General features: G+C 40.7%; 1 protein-coding gene across 1 annotated transcript; it reads right to left on the reverse strand.

Annotated features, from left to right (window-relative positions):
* Positions 1-2,908: 2,908 nt before the first annotated feature.
* Positions 2,909-11,435, reverse strand: LOC116510943 (matrix Gla protein-like). Its single transcript, XM_032220612.1, has 4 exons — positions 11,290-11,435; positions 10,550-10,573; positions 6,461-6,533; positions 2,909-3,661 (listed from the first exon to the last, which is right to left on the reverse strand). The coding sequence occupies exons 1-4, from the start codon at positions 11,354-11,356 to the stop codon at positions 3,532-3,534; spliced, it is 294 nt and encodes a 97-aa protein (XP_032076503.1). The 5' UTR covers positions 11,357-11,435; the 3' UTR covers positions 2,909-3,531.
* Positions 11,436-14,872: the final 3,437 nt, after the last annotated feature.

The raw sequence follows: 14,872 nt of genomic DNA on the forward strand, positions 1-14,872 counted from the left end.
GATGGGGCGCAGGAGTTCGTGGCTTCCATGACAGCCATGGGCTTGACCCAGGTAATCCGGGGCCCAACCCATTCAGCGGGTCACATGCTCGACCTCGTATTTCTCTCGGAGCAGTGGACTTGTGATCTTGGTCTGAGGGGTAATGAGATCATACCCCTGTCGTGGTCAGACCACTGCCTACTGAGGCTCGACTTTCGGAGACCAAACCCCCACTGTAGGGAGGAGGAACCGACCAAGTGGTTCCGCCCCAGGCGACTTATGGAGCCTTTGAGATTCCAGACGGAGCTTGGGGTTATTCCTGATACTCTCGCCCACAGTCCGGTGGAGACTCTGGTTGCTGCCTGGCACTCGGCAGCATCGGAGACCCTTGACCGGATTGCGCCACTACGGCCCCTCCGAGGCGGCGGATCCCGGAGACCTCTTTGGTTCACCGAGGAGCTCCGGGAGATGAAGCGCCGGAGGAGATGCCTAGAGCACCTATGGAGGTCCGACAAGTCCGAGTCGAACCGAGCAATCCTAACAACCAGCACCAAGGAGTACATCAGGGCACTTAGGGCAGCAAAAAGATCTCACATTGCCACCTTGGTTGCGTCCGCTGAGTCCCGCCCAGCCACCCTGTTTAGGATAACCCGCTCCCTCCTAAATAGGAGGGATACGGGGGAACCCTTGCAGGGTAGAGCTGAGGATTATGCCCAATTCTTAGCGGACAAAATTGCTCGGTTTCGGTCGGATTTGGACTCCATCCCTGCAGTTCCAGCCGAGGCACAAGAGGATGAATTGGTAGACCACCTCTGGGTTGAGTTTCAGGATGTTGCCCCTGGGGATGTGGACAAGGCCATGAGAGCTGTGAATGCCTCCACCTGTGTACTGGACCCGTGTCCCTCATGGCTGGTTGCCAACAGCAGTGAGGTGACACGAGGCTGGATCCAGGCGGTTGTTACCGCCTCTCTTCGGGAGGGGCACTTCCCCGCCGCACTTAAAGCGGCGGTGGTGAGACCCCTCCTGAAGAAGCCATCTCTGGATCCAGCTGTTCTTAACAACTATCGACCAGTCTCCAACCTCCCTTTCGTAGGGAAGGTTGTTGAGAAGGTGGTGGCCTTCCAGCTCCAACGGTCCTTGGAGGAAGCAAGTTATCTCGACCCCTTCCAGTCGGGCTTCAGACCCGGTTACAGCACAGAAACCGCTTTGGTCGCATTGACCGATGATCTCTGGAGAGCCAGAGACCGAGGCCATCCCTCTATCCTGGTTCTCCTCAACCTCTCGGCGGCTTTCGATACCATCGACCATGGTATCCTTCTGCGACGACTGCGGGAGGTGGGGGTGGGAGGCACTGTTTTACAGTGGTTCTCCTCCTACCTCTCGGACAGGTCGCAGTCGGTGTTAGTGGGGGGGCAGAGATCGACCCCTAGGCCCCTATCATATGGGGTGCCGCAGGGTTCGGTCTTATCCCCCCTACTATTTAACATCTACATGAAACCGCTGGGTGAGATCATTCGGAGGCACGGGATAAAATACCATCAATACGCGGACGATACTCAGTTGTATCTGTCCGCCCCGTGCCAACTCAATGAAGCGGTGGACGTGATGAGCCGGGGTCTTGAGGCCGTTATGGACTGGATGAGGGCTAACAAGCTTGTACTCAACCCGGAGAAGACCGAGTGGCTGTTGTGTTTCCCTCCCAATAATTCGATCAGTGTTCCATCACTCAGGCTGGGGGGTCAAACTTTATACCCCTCAGAGAGGGTTCGCAACTTGGGAGTCCTCCTGGATCCACAGCTGACTTTCGACCATCATCTGACGGCTGTGACCAGGGGGGCATTTGCCCAGGTTCGCCTGGTACGCCAGTTGCGACCCTACCTGAATCGGGAGGCCCTCACAACAGTCACTCGGGCCCTTGTGACCTCTAGGCTGGAATACTGCAATGTGCTCTACATGGGGCTGCCCTTGAAGAGCATCCGGCGACTTCAGCTAGTCCAGAACGCGGCCGCCCGAGTGATTGTGGGTGCACCTCGGTTCGCCCACATAACACCTATCCTCCGCGAGCTGCGCTGGCTACATGTTGATCTCCGGGTGCGCTTCAAGGTGCTACTTGTCACTCATAAAGCCCTCCATGGTAGTGGATCTGCGTACTTGAGAGACCGCCTCCTGCCAATTACCTCCCTGCGACCAATTAGATCGCATAGATTAGGCCTCCTCCGAATACCATTTGCCAGTCAGTGTCGACTGGCAACCACACGGAGAGCCTTTTCAGTAGTAGCTCCGACCCTTTGGAACGATCTCCCCGTGGAGATTCGTATCCTCACCACCGTCCAGACCTTCCGCACAGCCCTTAAGACCTGGCTAGCCCGTCAGGCCTGGGGATAAAGATAATCTGTCCCCACCCGAATGATGAATGAATGTTGTTTACTATTTTACTTTTATGTACTATTTTGTGTCTATTGTCTGTACCCTCCCTTCCCCATTTTATGTAAGCCGCCCTGAGTCCCCTCAGGGAAAAGGGCGGCCTATAAATATTAATAAAATCACTAAAAAATCACTAAAAATAATCGAATTAAGTGGTTCTTCCTCATTAATCTATTGTCCTTATATTAGTGTATTTTAAAGCAGATTTTTGTTGCAATCCTATGCAGTGTTTCCTAGTGGATATTCTGCTGGACATAATTCTTAATAAACATCTGTGTACTGGGCACAGAGATACCACATGATTAAGAATATTCCAGATGTTTGCCCCTTATACTCAGATGAGTGCAATAGCCACGATCACATATCTTCTACATTAGAAATATAAGAAGAATATTTTAAACTAAATCCATATTTCCGCATTCTTCCTTAATCATTAAATGAAATAATCAAATGTTGTCAGCAAAATAGCAATAATAAAGAGAACAAAAAACCAAAACAAGCCTTTACATTTGCATCACTATATTCTAATTCCTTGTCAGAAACATGTTTAATCCCATTACAATTAAGAACTATATTATCAGCATAGTTGAGGAATATGTTTCTTTGAAATGCGTGCATTGTACATGATAATTTTGTATTTTTTTTTAAATTTCAAATGCTTCTGTGATCAGGACAAAAACGTAAGTGTGCATTGATGAATTGATATAAAAACGTATGAATTGATTTAAGAAAAACCTTGTTAACAATACCCTCCTATCACATCGCAGTTTGAAATATGAGAACATTCACCATAACATCTCTTTCTAGAATTACAAATTTTACCATTAGATTGCCCCTCAACTTCCCTCAACTTCCAATTACCTTAATAATTTTTTGCCTTCCCTTTCCAAGAAATGTCATTTATGTTTCAAGAAATACTGGAATTTATAGAATTACTAGCAGACCTTGCTAGTACTTACTTGGTCCTCAGACCAAGTCCTTATTTCTTATCTTTAAAGTGAATATGTTGCTGTTAAACTCTTGTTAGTAAAATAGAAACAAGATGCTATTTTTATTTTTCTTAAGCTGCCCTGCACCAGTCACTCTTTGCTCTCGCAGATGTCCCAGTTGGATGAGAAATGACTATATTCATATGCTTCCAAAGTAATGGCGATATGCTGTAGGAAATCCCACTATTTCAGAGTAGTGGTTACAGGGTGTATAATGCTCACACTGTTCTTGCTTCAGCTCCATCGGGGACTTGAACATTTCATAGTACCTGAAGAAAAGGGAGAAGATCAGAGGAAGAAGCAGCAATAGTGTGAAACTATGCTGGAGGCTTGAGTCCATAGCCTTGCACTGTATTCCTTCCTTAAATCTTAATGTGAATGATACCATTTCCTTTAAAATGAGGTAAGCCAATCTTTCTATATTTGTGCCACCTCATTCTGCTGAGCAGGCTAAGAGAAGAGGTTAGACAGCTATTGCTAAGCCTTTACACACTGCCCCATTAGTGTAGCATCATGAATCCAGCTCCTGAGTTTTCTCATTCCAGGCTTCCCAATTCATTTAATTATATTCAGAGATAAACAATTGATGGGTAGGCAGGGGTGGATTCCTGCCAGTTCTAACCTCTTCTATAGAAGAGGTTCCACAAATCTACCGTGATGTTTAGAACTGGTTCCAGCTCCCTCCCCCCGCCCATCTGCACCACGCTTGCCCCACCCACCACTCACTGATTGGCTGGCTCACCAATCGCCCAGCCCACCTTTAAGAGTCCTATCTAAACTTTAAAGTCTTAAAGCTGTCAAGTTTGAACATCCCTGGGGTATTTTTTCTAAAGGGTAAGGGTGGAAGGGTTTTGTAACTTGACAGCTTTAAGACTTGCACACTTCAATGCCAGAGTTCCTGAGCCAACATAACTGGAGGAGGAATTCTGGGAGTTGAAGTCCACAAGTCTTAAAGCTATCAAGTTTAAACATCCCTGGGGGGGGGGGGGTTCTAAAGAGTTAGGGAGGGGCACAAGGGTCTTGTAACTTGACAGCTTTAAGACTTGTGTGCTTCAAATGCCAAAGTTTCTGAGCCAACATTTTGGTTGCTAAGCAAGAATATTGTTAAGTGAGTTTCACCACATTTTACAAGTTGGCCATGCCCACCCAGTCACATGACTGCTAAGTCACCCCCACCACCCAGTCACATGGCCGGCAAGCCACTCCCACTCGGTCACATAGCCGGCAAGCCACTCCCACAAAGCATGCCACACCTACAGAAGAGGTTCTAAAAAATTTTGAAACCCACCACTGTGGGTAGATGATCTGCTGCCACTAAATGGGTTTTACTAATAAACACATTACTGCGTTTGTTATACCTGTATTCACCAATAATTTACAAAGAAATTATGTAATATATGCAATTTTTTCTCAGTAACTGTTTCTTAAAAACAATAACACCTTTAAAACAGTATTATTCCCTGGAGAAACAAAGGGGAGTTTAACTTTATTCCTGCCAATCATTTTTACATTTAAACTACAACAACCTCTCTGGTAGATTTTAGCCACACATTTATAAACATTTAACTACAAGTTAGTATAGATGGGGAATCAGTTTGAGAGTAAGTTATAGGTTTCGGGTTTTTTTTTTTAAAGTTGATGGATGGGAGTCTTAATGGGTATTTTTTATACCTGGAGTTGGGTTTAAATAAGTTTAATTTATGTTTTAATAAATTTAAAAATAGTACTTTAAAATTAACTACCAAATTTATGGCCAAGGAAGAGAAATTTAAGAGAAATTCTTCAAGAACTCCACCAGGGAGTAGACATAGTGCCACTGCTGAAAAATGGGGCAAAAATATACTGGATGTCTTCTTTTGGGGAAATACAAGAAGTTGAGGGTTTTGGAATTACTGGAGAGAGATTTGCACAATGAAAAATAAAATATTCACACACAGCCTTCAATGCTTCAGAATTAAATAAATGCAAGAACACAGAGCTCTCTTATCTAGGAGAATTGCTTCAAAATTATTTGCTCCTTTGAAATAATTTCTAAAGCAAATTTTCTTTCAGTAAATTGGAATTTGGCAGAAAAAAATATTTTCCTGGTAAGAAATAACACCAATTTGCAGTTTATTTTTTTCTTAACTCTCTAAGGCTGATTCAGTGTTATGATGCCACTGAAAAAAATGATTGAATACTGTACGGTGGAGAAAGAAATCTACTTAAATTAAAACAAAATGGTGACATGTAGGGATTAGGAACAGAGTGGCCAGAAAATTAGTGGTTACCCCAAAAAGTAGAACCTTGAGACACCAAAAATAAGGGAGCCCAGGTAAGCCTAAGTGATGGATATTGGAGGAAGAACATGAGTTTCTGTAACTTGGGTAACTTGGGTAAGTGAAGAGCAAAAAATGCATATAAATCTAATAAACCAAACCAACCAGATTAAAGCTGCAAAAGAAACTGTATTTATCCCCAGAACCATAGCAGAAGCAAGATGTTACAATGCTACAGGAGATACAGGATCATAACACTCTAGATTTGAGTGTCTAGAACAGCTATTGGAAGGAACATGAGGTTTGTTGGCTGATGAGAAGAACCTTAGTCTTGAATGTAAGTAATAAAATAAGTAAGTCATCTTTGTGATCTGTTTCAGTAGTCCAGAAGCCAGAATATATATAAGTTTCTCCAGCCACTACAGAAGCAAAAGCATAAAATATGATAATCATAACATTTAAGCATATTCTTGCCCTTTATTTATTTCATACATTCAGCACCTTCATGAGATTGTAACAGCTGTGTGCCATCTGCTAAAATGTATGCAATGAGTCCATATGTATTTATCCCGATACATGCCAAATAAAGACTTCTGAAACACTACATCAGTTACACTGGATATCACCTTAAAAGCACTTTCTCCTCCCCGCAATGATATTTAAATTAGCCTTGTTAAAGCAAAGAAGAATTCATTTATTTCCAGTAGCTATAGAATCACACATGCTGGCATTTCAATGCTTTTCATAATCTTTGCATTCATCTTTTCTCAGTTACATTGAGAGTTAATAATTAACACATATCTGCATTACCTTTCAGAATATGGGTAAGCCCTCTTCTGTCTTCTAATAAAGGTATTTGCTTTTTCTTGACCAATTTTAATCCCTGTTGTAAATAAAATACATTTTAAAAATGAGAAAACAGTCTTAAATGCCAAGCACAAAATAATTTCTGAAGTTAAAATTACTCTCATGCTCTAGATTGGGGTAGCAAACCTGTAGCCCTAGAAATTCCAGTTGCTTTTTGTGCAAGGACACACAGCCAGTGGCAAAAACTGTCTGCCCAATTGTACCTTTTTGGACCCTCCTTACCCACTTTTTAGGAATAAGCTACATAAATGACACATTGGCATTTGCAGGCAATAGCAAATAAATGTCAGCAGTAGCCAGGATATCCAGAGCAGTGCAGCTAGCAGCATGGCAACTAGAAGAGTGTGTTGTGGCCACAACAGCAAGGTGGTGGCATCTGGACAAGATTGTTGTCGATAAGACATTCAAGGAGGCCAAGACACTACCATCCAAACCTCTCAGGTGAGTCAGAGCACTGGCATTAAAGAGGTCTGTATGAGGGCAGAGGGCCAGCTGTGCTCCAATGAAGCTGGGGCATCCACAATCATGTGGAATATGCTGACAGGTAATCGCAGCACAGGGCACTGCAGACAAAGGCCCAGATGATGGGCATCCAAAATAGCATTATAAGTCTAACCCACCTCACAAGTTTGTTGTGGAAAAAACAGGATGAGGAAAGGGCATACTTGCTGCCTTTTGTAAAAGATGTTATTACATCTTTTTGTAAATTACAGCGAGGTAGGTAGGTAGGTAGGTAGGTAGGTAGGTAGGTAAGTAGGTAGCAGTGGTGGGATTCAGCCAGTTCGCACCTATCCGGGAGAACCGGTTGGTAACTTTCTAAGCAGTTCGGAGAACCGGTTGTTGGAAGAAATATCATTTTGTTTTTTTCCACTTTGCAGGGTTAATCCTGTAAGGAAGGCAGGAATGAAACATTCTGGGGTTGTTTCTAGCCTAATCTTTATTGCCCTGCTTACAGAAACTGCCTCTCCAGTTAACCCTTATTACCATTGTAACAACTAAGACGAAGTGCCCATCGACCTAAGTGACATTGACTTGGCCACGCCCACATGACCACATGACCACCAAGGCAGAGAACTGGTTGGTAAATTATCTGAATCCCACCACTGGTTGGTTGGTTGGTTGGTTGGTTGGTTGGTTGGTTGGTTGGTTGGTTGGTTGGTTGGTTGGTTGGTTGGTAGGTAGGTAGGTAGGTAGGTAGGTAGGTAGGTAGGTAGGTAGATTAGATTGATGGATGGATGGATGGATGGATGGATGGATGGATAGATGGATAGATAGATAGATAGATAGATAGATAGATAGATAGATAGATAGATAGATAGATAGATAGATAGATAGATAGATAGATAGGATAGATGATAGATAGATAGATAGATAGATAGATAGATAGATAGATAGATAGATAGATAGATAGATAGATAGAATTCTTGCCAAGAGATTATTAGAGGCCCAGAGCAGCAGCTGAAGTTGGCACAAGCAAAGCACAGAAAAAAAGAATTGTTAATCCCTCAAGGCTTCTACCCAGGAGCAAAGTCTAGCATCATTATCCCTTAGAAGCCCAGAGCAGCAAAGAGAAATCTGCCTGAATCTCTCCCAGTAATAGAAGATATCAAGAACCAGGTAAGTGACTTTGGACAGAGTTGTGTGGTGTGGGAAACAGTTGTATGTGGTCATGTAAAGAACTATAAAGGATATTAGACTATAGGAATAGGACAGCCTTGTATCAAGCTGCTTGGGCATGCAAAAATGAATAGAAGCATAGCATAAATAAAACAATAAAAATAAAACACTAGAGAAAAATTATTGACACAGGTGATAGGATATTAAAGATTAAATGCTAAGTAGAGTAGGAAATAAGGAACAAACAAGGTGTAACTTTTGCACTTTGTAAATGTTTGATAATTTAAAAATCTTGTTTATAGGAATTATCTCACTTTCTATTTAGTTTAGAACCTCCTCTAAACTGAACGTATGAAACCCTGAGTTCCCTTTTTCTGGCTTGCTGCTGAAAACTAAAGATAGACTCCTGTCTTTTTGAAGTAGGAAGCAGGTGAAAGCTACGGTTTAAATGGTAAAATAGAAGTAGCAATTAAAAAATAAAACTCCTGAAACATCTCCTATCCAACTCTGCTTACATGAATGTTGTTGCCCTTAGCTCCAAAGTACAAAGTATATTCCTCTGCAAGCAAACATTAGGCTTGCAAAGCCTTCCCCAGATGGGGAGTTTGGTCAGAGGACATTGACTGAAAGAAAGCCCTGCAGTTCTGTTCAAAGCTCCAACTTCTCACAGTCCAACTATCTATCCAGGGATATGATTATGATAGAATACCATTTCTACATTCAAAAAACAGGAATTCTCTGAAAACCTATGAAGAATTTATTAGTATGAAAAATAGGATCAAGACTGATTATTTGGTGATATGGAGCTTCTATAAAGTCCAGATATAAAGGATTGGCAAGTGGTAGTGATTTAGGGCTTCAATATGCCCCATTTATTGGGCAACATGTCTTCTCCGAAAGGAAATGTAAATACAGTGGTTCTGTCTAGCAGTCATCATTGTGAAAACATTCCCTGAACCAGAGAATTCAAAAATTACATTAATATGCCATGTCATATTAGTGTTCAGTGTTGTACACTAGAGGTAGTCCTCAACTTACCGCTATTCACTTAGTGACCATTTAAAGTTACAGTGGCAGTGAAAAATGTGACTTACAATCAGTCCCCCCACTTAGAATCACCACAGCATGTCCCCACAGCACATGATCAAAATCTGATTGCTTGGCACTCAGCATGTATTTACAATGGTACCATGTCCTGAGGTCCTGTGATCACGATTTAGGACCTTCTGACAAGTAAAATCAATGGGGAAATCCATATTAGCTTAAAGACCATATGATTCAATTAACAATTGCAGTGATTCTCTTAACAACCATTGCAAAAAAGATTCTAAAATTGGGAGCAACTCACGTAACAACAGCCCTGCTTAACAATGGAAAACCGGGACTCAATTATCATAAGTTGAGGACTACCTGTATCTTGTGTCATACATGAAATATCAGGAATCACTGAGTATCACAGATAAAGGTCTAATATTCTGCATTGTCAATGAATTGCTGAGACCTTTCAATAGAAAAAAAAATGTCAGTGGTATTTTGGAGGAGAAAAATCATTTAAATTCTGTTGAATGGCCAAAGAAAATGTATGCCAAATGCTTCTCTTTTCCCCTCCTTTTAAAGATGGAGACATCGTGTGAGATCTTGTATGATAGACTTAGATCAGCCTTCATTAAACAGTATTTGAGGAAGCAATTCTAATCCACAAAATTTATGCTACAATAAATCAGGTAGGTGCTAGGAGAGTTATTTTGCTTTAACAGTCTGACTTGGCCACCACGTTCTGAGAACTTTTCTTAGTTTTTGCCAGACTATCTGGCAAAAATATTCCTATGTGTCTAGCCAACAGGACATGTATTCATCGGGGGACTAATAGGCAAATGGAGTACGTGCCAGGTCCCTTTTAACACCTAAAAGAGATGTGTGTTAAGCTAGCTACTAGGGACCACAAGCTTTCCTGTAAAGTGTCTCCATGTTATTTGGCTCTCTGAAAATTCAAAAATTACAAACAGTAGTAATATTTGTCACCATAATTGGTAAACACATGGAAAATGAAGGAACCCTTAACTTTCCCCCATCTAGTTCAAGGGTTTGCTAATGTATTGGAAGAAGGGAAACTTTCCCCCAATTGAGTCCCATCATTCTCAGATAGTTTGCATTGTCATCCCTTTCTCAATAAGTTGCCAGTGTCTTTTCTAAAGAGATGGATAAAAAAACAGTCATCAAATGAACAATAAATAAACAAATACCCATAGAGGTGGTATCTAATCTAATCTAATCTAATTTTATCTATCTATCTATCTATCTATCTATCTATCTATCTATCTATCTATCTATCTATCTATCTATCTATCTATCACCTCTATCTTTTACCCATACACACACCAGATCTATTAGGATTTGTAATGGGGAATTACTTACCTTCATCCAAAGCGTTGGATGAAGCTTTAAAAAAAGACAAGATAGTATGAGATATCTAGTATAACTCAGAGACATTGTATCCCCACTCATTTAGGCACAACACATAAAACACACAAGTACTTGTTTTTACATTAAAAATATTGGCAAAATCGTTGTCTAAACAATTTTTAAACAATATTTAAAATATACTCAGAAAAAGTTTTAGCAGTTTACATTTTTCAGGGCTTTCTAATTAAGCCTATTTGTGCAAATTATATGAGATGCTTGCTTTCTTCTGTATTCTAAATTTTAAAACTGAAGAATTATGAAAAGGGACATGAAAAATAATTTTTTTTCTTTTATACATTGCCACAAAAATTCTATTCAATCTATCAAACTCATTTTTTTAAAAAAAAAATCTATTTTAAAACATCAGGAAAAAAGGGATTTGGATATAATTTCATTGTGAATGTTATCTTGACACTAAATAATCTGAACACATCAGGTTCTTTTTTCCTCATATATAAGAGAAAAAGACTGCTCAAATGATGATGGGATGTATGCTCATTCATCATTTGTACTGAGGACTGTGTATCGCTTTTCTTAAGTGAGAAAGTCAAGGCTTCTTTCAGATTTATTATAGCAGATCTCATATTAAGGATCCAAGTGCTAATACCGAGATACGCATGAAGAAATACTGTAGGTCTGAGGCATGTCCCAGAATTAGAGAAGATCGCAGCCTAAATGTCATATTCCCTTACCTCCTTCACAACAACAGGGGACTGTCAGCAGCAACGCAAACAGCAGAAGCATCAGGAGATTCATCATATATTCTCCTTTTCCTAATAATTTTTCTCGGTTGCTTGACCTTCTCCTGAAAGGTCCAGTAACTTCTTACAAGCTTTTGCCTTTCGGCTACCGCTTATATTCTGTGACTACATATATCAGGCCCACAGCCAAGACATCTCTGGCCCTCTCTTTCTTGAGTCCTGGTTCTAATTCAAAATTTTTCATTTGGACTAAAAAGCCCACATCTGGTTCTGGCAGTCATTTGCACATTTGCCTGAAGCCAAAAGCTCTTGACATTTTCAGAGAATTTCAAGGACTCCCACAAAAGTATTTAGAACAAAAAGCAAAGGACAAACTTGTTGCTGAAAAATAACAATTCATTCCAAATGGGCAGAAGATACAAATAGTTGAGGATCCAAAGCTTCTTGGGGTTCGTGGGATGTAAGAAAGTTTGCAGTAACAAAATGGCCTTTGCCATTTTGAGGGCCCATGATTTCACTGCTAAATAGTGAACGAGGAGATATTGCATCAACAAATTATTGTCAGGTTTAATTTTAAAAATTGTACCAAAAAAAGGGAGTGGGGGAGAAGTGAGAAGCAGAAAATAATCTGGAAATGCCTCCACAGCTGCCATTATTACCTCATGAGCCTAGGAGTCTGCTATTCTAAGCCAAGCCTTTGCTTCCTTCAGCTCAACAGAGGAAACCGTGGAGAATTGCAGCATGCTTTATTTGTATAATATGCTACACCAAAAAGCCCAAGTACACAGCATCATCTTATATACACAATTTTGGTCATCTTTAGTTTTGTAAATGTAACTCTTAACCAAATTCAACTCCACTAATTTGCCCTTACAGAAAACAAATGTGTAACTTGCCTCAGGATTGGAAATTCTGATTTCCCTACATTAAAAACTATGACATTTTTTAGGCGTGGTAGAAATGTTAACATAACACTCTGGTCAAAGGCACACAAGCAACATCCGCTGGTTGGATGTCAGAAAGTGCATGTTCCTCTGGTATTCAGATTTGGATGTTGTGAGGATATTGCCTAAGTATCATGATGCACTGGGACTTAACCAGTGGTGGGTTTCAAAAATTGTTCAAACCTACTCTGTGGGTGTGGCCTCCTTTGTGGGAGTGGCTTGCCGCCCATGTGACCGAATAGGAGTGGCTTGCCGCCCATGTGATGGGATATGAAGATGCTGACGACACTTGTCAGAACCACCTTAAATTACCTCACACACACAGCACTGGCATGCATAAGAATATGATATAAACTTGTTTTTTAAAAGGCATCTTTGGTTTGCGTTAAAACAACTTCAAGACACGCAATGTTCTGATTGTACCACAAACGCAGTAGTCATCCTTACCTTTCACAGAGGCACTGAGTTTTATAAATATGAGCATGATAGTGTAGAATAATCATATCCAAGGACCAGTGGTGGGTTTCAAAATTTTTTGGAACTCTTCTGTAGGTGTGGCCTGCTTTCCGGGTCCACTGGTGGAACCTCTTCTAACCGGTTTGGTAGATTTGACGAACCGGTTCTACTGAATAGGTGCGAACTAGTAGGAACCCACCTCTGGACTTAACTCAGCTGCTGAGCTTTACTGTGTACCTGTACTAGCTACACTGTTCAAGAAGGTACATTGATGAATCTGAAGAGAATGCTTTATTTATAAATAAATAAATGTAGGTCTACTTTTAAGTCCACTGAAACTGATTCACAAGCAGGGATGTAGAGTTGGCAGCTTTAACATTCTAATCTTCTTTTTAAAAATAAAATCATATTTATTACTTTAGAGATAACAATTAAAAACTATTCTCCAAAGTTAGTTTTATATGCAATAAAAATGCATTCCAGCCTTGAATGGGAAAAAAATTGCTGTAGTTAACGTTTCTTCCAATGCTATTTTTTGTCTTTTTTAACTAATTCAGAATGTCTAACCTTTGTTCTTTCAGTGACTCCTTTTTTTTTGGACAGTAGACACTGTAAGGATATAATCTGAGACAATAAGCAGATCCACACTGTCTCCTTGGCTCATCGACAGTACACTATTCACCACTTCCTGAATGTCGAAATGGATGATATATGTCACCTTTCATAGTGAAAGCAGTTTGTTTTATTCCAGTAGCTGCTCTGGCCCCAGTTGGTTGCAGGATCTCGCATACCTTCTCTCTTCTAGGGACTGATTGAACATAGCAATGAAAGAATACCTATTTCCTCTTGTTTTGATTGTAGTAGCATCTGAATTCCAATGGCACTGTTGAAAACCATCAAAGGAAAAATAAATAAAAAGGGCATGTGTTAGAAAAAGAAGATAAGGGTGTAGGGGAGGGGGAAGACATTCGCTTATGTGAACATCTGGGAAATCAAGGGATTATTTGATTGTGCCATCAAATTAGGGTTGACTCTTAGCAACCACATAGATCAATTTTTCTCCAGGACCAAAAAAAGAAAAAAAGAAAGGGGGGCATTAGGGGATTAGAGAGGAGGAAATAATCCCTAAAAGGAAAAACTATTTTTTCCCATGCATGGCTGAGAAGGGCAAGAAGGAAGATAACAATCTATCAAGTCTTGCATAAACTGCATTGAATACCCGGTCTGTTGCTAATCAGTGGTGGAATTCAAAAATTTTACTACCAGTCCTGTGGGCGTGGCTTGGTGGGCATGACGGGGAAGAATACTGTAAAATCTCCATTCCCTCCCCACTCCCCAGCTGCAAAATCAGCTGGGACTCGGGAGGCAGAGAATAGATGGGGACGGGGCACTCAGAGGTGGTATTTACCAGTTCTCTGAACTACTTAAAATTTCTGCTACTGATTCTTCAAAACTGGTCAGAACCTGCTGAATACCACCTCTGTTGCTAACCCACTGCCACTCATCCAAAAATTTCTGAAGTTGGTTTAAGAAACAGATTGGAACAGATATGAGAGAAGCAACTTAAACTACAATGTAGATTGCTCAGAGATGGTTAACTGGTTGACTGTTGGGTAAAATCTTTCCCTTAAGAAATGTTATATGGCTCAGACAGCCTTTGCAAAATTTTATCAAACCATAGTTTTTAAAAAATTGCTCATAGTTTTAACACTTTGGGAAGAGGAAAAGTAAGGTGAATGAGAATAATTTTACTGAACTATATTGTATCATTTAGTATTATCGGAGGGGGGGGGTGCCATACCATATAGTTGGTAAGGATTAGGAAACCAAGAACATTCATCGATAGGTCCCGACAGTTAGAGATCTTTTTCAAATAGTTCCAATGAGAAAGCTTCTATGAAGCATGTGCTTCTGTGTAGCTTCCAGTTCAGAAGAAACAGAGAATATTGAGAATTTTCTGAAAGGGCTAAGGAAGAGGACATGTTTCCTTTTGGAAATCTGAGAGGAGAGAGATCATATTGGTGTGTTCTGTAGTTTAATTTAAATTCACATAAGTAAAAATAAACACAGTATTGAAAAGACAGTATTTCACAGCTGTGGTATAAAGGAAACCAATCCTAAAACTAAGAACTTACCTATATCACAGGATGGCACTATTTGCATTATACATTTAA

This window comes from Thamnophis elegans, chromosome 7, assembly GCF_009769535.1.
Source record: "Thamnophis elegans isolate rThaEle1 chromosome 7, rThaEle1.pri, whole genome shotgun sequence".
NCBI lineage: Eukaryota > Metazoa > Chordata > Lepidosauria > Squamata > Colubridae > Thamnophis > Thamnophis elegans.

Bases quoted from the DNA above. Each gene is read 5' to 3' on its own strand.
- LOC116510943 (XM_032220612.1), bottom strand. From the start codon at position 11,356: ATGATGAATCTCCTGATGCTTCTGCTGTTTGCGTTGCTGCTGACAGTC. The intron at 10,574-11,289 runs GTAAGGGAATAT...CTTTTTTTAAAG, and splicing joins CCCCTGTTGTTGTGAAGGAG to CTTCATCCAACGCTTTGGAT. The intron at 3,662-6,460 runs GTAATGCAGATA...CCTTTTCTTCAG, and splicing joins GCTTACCCATATTCTGAAAG to GTACTATGAAATGTTCAAGT.